Raw genomic sequence first — 5,926 nt, 5'->3', positions numbered from 1 at the left:
ACACCACATCACTCACCCCAGTGTGCACACGCATCACTCACCCTATTGTGCACACACATCACTCACTTCAATGTGCACACATCACTTACCCCAGTGTGCACACACTTCACTCACCCCAGTGTGCAGACACCAGCCACCTACATCCACTTAGCCCTGGGTCAGCTGCTTGTCCCTTCTCTCTGCCCCCTTAGGAAGGGGAGGCCCATCCCAGTGGGGTCTGGAGGGTGTAGCAGGCAGAGTATGGGTCTACAGCGCCCTTAAGATCGGGTCTCACATTCAGGAGGGACTGCAAATTAGACATTTGACTTTATTTCCAAGTGAGACTTTCAAGCAGGCACAGAAACACCACCAGTACTGAAAAAAGATGCTCAACACCCAACTTGGAACAGCATTGTAACACCACACTGCCCGGCATGTACCAGAAATTCATATTTTCTTTAACACCAGTAATTAAACCAGAATGTTTCATTGTATTTTTGTGTTAAAGCTGTTCATTGGTTCCATGTAAACATTTAACATAATGCTTTCCCACCCCCTCCCACACACACTGTTTAAAAAAATAAATGGGGGCTTCAACCATGGGGAGTAGCCCTGGCCTCTCTAAGCCTCCCCTAGGCCCTGCTCTGGCTGGAGGTCAGAGGGCCATGGGTGCACTCTTCACTACTTTCGGAATCTTCCTTACACCTCCCCATTCCATGTGTAGCCAGGAGATTCGGAGGAGAGGGTGAAACACTGAGCAAGTGGAAGGCATGTCCTTCCTTGGGTTCGTGGAGGCTGGGTCTGGTCCCACAATCCAAGCTCAGGCAGGGCTCTGGGATGCATGACTCAAGAGAGCTGGCAAATGCAGGCAGAGCCAGTGACTGCCCGTAGGGACTGTAGCTCTTCCGAGGCTGGGGAGGCTTCCCCCAGGAAGGCTGGAGTCTTGTCACTTGAGGACATGTCACCAAGGCATAAAAATAGGAATGTTTCAAAGACCAAGCACAAGCACATTTAATTCCAACAAATTCAAATCCAGGCCTGTCTCCCATGGGGTTGTCTCTGGGGGCACCCTGGGTGCCATATGCTGGTGATCTGGCTGTGCTGAGTAACTGCAGAGATGCCAGCCCCAGGCTGTCCCATCCCTCAGGGGAAAGTGTGGCCCGCCTTCTCAAACGGTCGCATGGTTTCAGCCATGGACAGCGAGTGGTCCTATGTGCGCCACTGGCCACGGGAGCACTGCACGAGGGGGTCACAGTGTATCATGCAGCCCACAAGGCTGCTGTCCTGACCGCTCTGTCCTGCTGTTGGCCTGAGATAGTTTCTCAGTGCCTCAGAGGAGATATTAAAAAACATTTGGCCACTGAGTGAGCACTGGCAACAGTGACCAGACCATGCCCCGGATGTGACAAGCAGCCTAGTCACACTTGTGACTGATGAGCCTCAGTGCAGCCTGGCCTGAACACTCCTGGGCTCCCAGTGACTCACTGCTCTTTAGCTAGAGAGGAACTGCTGAACTGCAGTGGGGCACTTGGGGAGATCCTGGGCTTTGGGGTCCCTCAGAGCTGGGTTGGAATCATGCCACTGATCAATGCTACTTCATGTGCCTGCGTCTTTGTCTCTGCGTCTCTAAATTGGAAGCCATGCCCCTCTAACTGGGTTGTGGGAAATAACGGGCAGTGATGGATGTGGAGCGTGGCCTGCTCCTTCCCTCCACTACGCAGGGTTTTGGAATGAGCCCGCCCTCCTCCACCTCTCTAACTTCTGTCAGTCTCTGCAGTCACCTGCCTGCCTGTGCTCCTCTGGCTCACTGCTGCTCAGTTTTCTGCTGACTCTGGATTATTTTTTCCCTTGTCTCCTTTTTGTCACCTCCTTGCACCCCAACAAACCTCCCAGGCTTTCCCGTTGTGCTCAAACCCCCATTTCCTTAGGGTTTCCTGGCAGTTGAATCGGTGGTGTGTGCTTTGGCTGGGAGATGGGGTGGGACAGCAGGCTCCCTTTCCCCCTCCAGGCTGGCATGCAGATGGAATCAGTCCTTGTTGTGCCCAGGGGGACGCAGGACCTCTCGTGAGGAGCCCCTTTCACCTGCCTCCCCAGCCCCGCAGGCAGGTACTACCTGCACCCACACTCTGCCACACTCATGCCCTCATAGTGGTACTTGAGGGTGGGTACCCCCCTGTCATCCTTGTAGAGGACAGAGATGGAGCTCAGTTTGGTGGGCACACAGCAGGCCTTGCCCACCTTTGTGGGGAACTTGAGATGCACCAGGGTCTGCACAATCGCGTGTTTCGTCGGCGTCACATCATCGGCCAAGGGAAAGAAGCAGCCCCCCTTACACTCATAGGCTTCGTACTCCTTGGGCGCGATAATCCAGCTGTCCCAGCCAATGTCCTTAAAGTTCACCAGCAGGGAGGTCTTCTGACAGTGGCTGCCCACCCCGGCGCTCCTTTTCTGTCTGGCTAAAGTTGGTCCTGCAGCCACATGGCTGTCCACGTCCTCCTCGTGGCTGCTCTCACTTGCCTCTGTGGAGCCATCCTTGGACAGCTTCTTGAGCACGCTGTCTTGCTCATGGCCGATCATCTCCCTGAGCTCCAGCCTGGCCTCCTTGGCCCCACTGCTGTGGTCATTGGAGAAGACGACAAAGAAGGGCAGGTTTCCGGAACCTGGAGGAACACTGATGTCCAGCTTGTCACAGCCCTTCCTATGGCTCTCCACAGTCACTTCCAGCTTATTTTTGCTCTTGGTGGAGTCGGCCCGGACCCAGCGCTTCACGGCGCTGGACACTTCCAAGGTCTCCCAGCCCTCATCCCGAATGTCCTGCGACACCAGGAAGTTCTTGGTCCCGGCAGCACTATCCCAGGCATCTGTTCCATCCAGAACATCGTAAATGATCATGCTTCCTTTCAGGTCGTGAGAGGGATCCACGTGATTTTGACAGGAGACATAGAGTCGGAGCTCGGCTCTGGTGATCTGCTCGTGCCTGGGAATGGAGATGTTGAAGAGCAAGATGTGCTTCTGGAAGGGGAAGTCCTCCGTGGGAGTTACCGAGATGGCATCTGAAATGCAAACACACCTGGTGGGCATCTGCCGGCCACCAGCTTCTGTGGCCTGAAGCTGAGTCTCAGTGTTTAGACAGAAGAACATCTGGGATAACAGTTTTGGTCTCTATTATCTCTATTTGGTTTCACCCAAGCGCTTAAGATAGAAGAGTATTTTGAAAGGTACATTTAAGATCTTCCAAAGAAAAGTAAAGGCAGGAGATGCCTCCAATTGAGACTGACAACTCCTACTGTTTCCTGAGCATCTACTATGTGACAAGCATTACACGGGAAGCGCGGCAGAATACATTTCACATTAATCCTCACACTCACCCTGGGAGGATCTAATTATTATTCCACGTTTGCAGATGTGGAGACTGGGATTCAAGGCAGTTAATTACCAAAATGCACACAGCTAGTTAAGTATCCTGGCACTTAGTAGCACACAGCTAGTTGAGTACATAAAGAAAACAGCAAAACTCACTGTCAGGTCCTGAGTAAAGACCCTGAGTGTATGAATTTAAAGAAGAGATCCTGAGTGGAGACAGTGAAAGCTCAATATTAAGACAATGTTAAAAATCTCAGCATTTAAACAGCGTATACGTCGTCTGGAATTGTGATTTCCAAACAGAGTGAAAGTGGACAATCGTTTTCAGTGTTTGAGGGAAAAAAAACTATTGGCTTAAATTGCTTTGTCGTGTCAAGTGAAAATGGGGCTTGCCTTTTAGCCACATAGTTAACTCAATTTCCCATTTATCCTGGGCTGACACTTTGTCATTAGCACGCTCCTGCTATGCCGTGGCTGGCTCACAGGCAGGGGAAAGGTTGCATTTTTTGAGCACTGGCTATGTGCCCACATGTGTGGAGACCCTGTGCTGTAGGGAAACCCAGCCGGCAGGTTTTGAAGTTCCAGTCCTGCCGCTGCAGACGGGTTAGGTCTGGCCTGGCCGTGGTATGGAGCTGGGGCCCTTAGCCATTTGCAAGTCTCAGACCCAGGAGGGGAGAGGCCCTGTGCTCCTGGACATTCAAAGGAAGACAGCAGCAGCAAAAGCTGGCTGTGCAGGCAGACAGGCCTAGGTCAGAATCCAGTGGCTTAACGCTTCTTAGGAGACTTGGGTGGGTACCCTTGGTGGCTGCAAGCTTTGACTGAACAGTTTCGCTGTTCAGAAACTCGTTTCGCCTGCATCATGTGAGCTTGACTGAGTTAGGACGTAGGTTCTAGGTCCACGTTTGTTATCTTCTAGTCCTTCTAAGTCAGATGTGTTTCTACTTAAAAACGATTAGATTATCTTCCAACACTTCTCTGTTAAAGAATTTTATCTGATTTTTAAAACCCTTTCACAAGAAAGGAATAGATGTGCTTTCAAAGTTTAAAAATATACGAGTTAGTTGGGGAAGAAATAGGTTGTCTGATCTGTTTTGAAGTAGGAAGGGGACAGGAAGAGAAGGAGGAAAGGAAGAGAAGTGAATCAGAGCAGGGGGATGGAAAGAAGAGGAGGGCAAAGGGAAGCGGGGAAAGGGGAGCTGGCATCCCTGTGCACCTGCTGTGTGAAACATGGCATGCAGCCCAGAGAAGGTGAACCGTTCAGAGCAGAGTGGCCAAGTAGCGCTCTCAGTGACAATGAAAATGTCCTGCAATCTGCCCTGCCTGATAGTGAAGTCATTAGCCACACATTTGAAAGGAAGCTGGTGAGGCTAAAGAACTACGTTTTAATTTTATTTCATTGTAACTCATTTAAATGGAAGTTTGAAGAGCCTCCTATGGCCAGCAGCCTCCACGATGGTCAGGGCAGCTGTGGACCCGTGAGCCCCACCCCAGTGCGCCTGATGCAGGCGGAGACCTTACCTTCCACGCTGAAGCTCCGCACGATGTTGGACGCGGGTGTGGTTGACTTATCGGACGTGTACCTGTTGTACAGATCGATCATGTACTGCGGTGGCTCCACTCTGGTTTTGTCCTGCGAAGGGACCCCACTCAGGTTAAGGCTGCGTAAGAAATCCACCTTCATGTTCTCCAGAAACAGCTTCAGGTTGAAGGTGTGCTCTGGCAGCTCACCTCCAGGCACCCCCAGTGGGCTGTGGGCGTTTCCCCCAGCAGACCCTTGTCCCCAGCTCTGCAGTGGCTTCCCCTGTAGGGAGCCGGCCAGCAGGGACAGCAGGGCCACCCACAGTGCCTCAGGACACATCTTGGGCCCACGCAATCACCCGGAGAGGAGACTGCAGGCGGCCGTGCTGTGTTAGCGGGCACAGGGAGGAGCCGGGCAGGAGCGGGAGGGCATCTCCCTGCTGTTTGCTCTGGAGGAACCGTCCTGGCCAGTGCCCACTCTTGCCTCCCGCCAGGCTGGATTGTCCTCCGCTTGTGCTAATTTGGCCCTCGATGCCGTGCTCCAACCTCTTATCTGAGGGGGCCCTTCGTTAATGAAGGCTCTATAAACATCTGACAAACACACAGGGCATGTGGGAAGGACACGGCCTACTGTAAAGAATCTGCGCTTCTCCCGGGGGTTATTGCCCCCTAATTAGGATCCTTTCTCATTTCCTTGCCAGGGTTGTTCAGAAGAATCTCCAGTCAGGGTGACATATACTCCATCTCCTGGGCCATGGGAGTGAAGAATCCAGGAAACAAGACCAGTAAGTCCTCCAAATAAAGAAAGGACAGCGCAAGATCACAGTGAACCATGGAGGCTGGGGAGATGGGGGTAGGGTGGGGACCCCGTCAGGGCTTGGAGGAGGCCTGCTCCTTGTAGAGTCAGAACCTGCCAGCAAGGCTCCCTGCTCTGTTGGTGGGATACATTGCTGAGCGTTAGAGATCACGGGTGAATATGACCCCCATGCAAATTAGTGTGGTGATGAGTCCGACTAGACAGAGGCTGGGATCTCAGCTCACCAATTCCTCGCAAGTGTCACCTGGA

At 52.5% G+C, this 5,926-nt stretch overlaps 1 protein-coding gene across 1 annotated transcript; it reads right to left on the bottom strand.

Moving 5' to 3' along the window:
• Window positions 1-293: 293 nt before the first annotated feature.
• GDF2 (growth differentiation factor 2) lies at window positions 294-5,432 on the bottom strand. Its single transcript, XM_003929969.4, has 2 exons — window positions 4,861-5,432; window positions 294-3,032 (listed from the first exon to the last, which is right to left on the bottom strand). The coding sequence occupies exons 1-2, from the start codon at window positions 5,198-5,200 to the stop codon at window positions 2,089-2,091; spliced, it is 1,284 nt and encodes a 427-aa protein (XP_003930018.1). The 5' UTR covers window positions 5,201-5,432; the 3' UTR covers window positions 294-2,088.
• Window positions 5,433-5,926: the final 494 nt, after the last annotated feature.

The sequence above is a fragment of the Saimiri boliviensis genome, chromosome 12 (assembly GCF_048565385.1).
Source record: "Saimiri boliviensis isolate mSaiBol1 chromosome 12, mSaiBol1.pri, whole genome shotgun sequence".
NCBI classification, from domain to species: Eukaryota; Metazoa; Chordata; class Mammalia; order Primates; family Cebidae; genus Saimiri; species Saimiri boliviensis.
The sequence above is the reverse complement of the archived record's forward strand: the minus strand, read 5'-3'. Positions and strand labels throughout refer to the sequence as shown.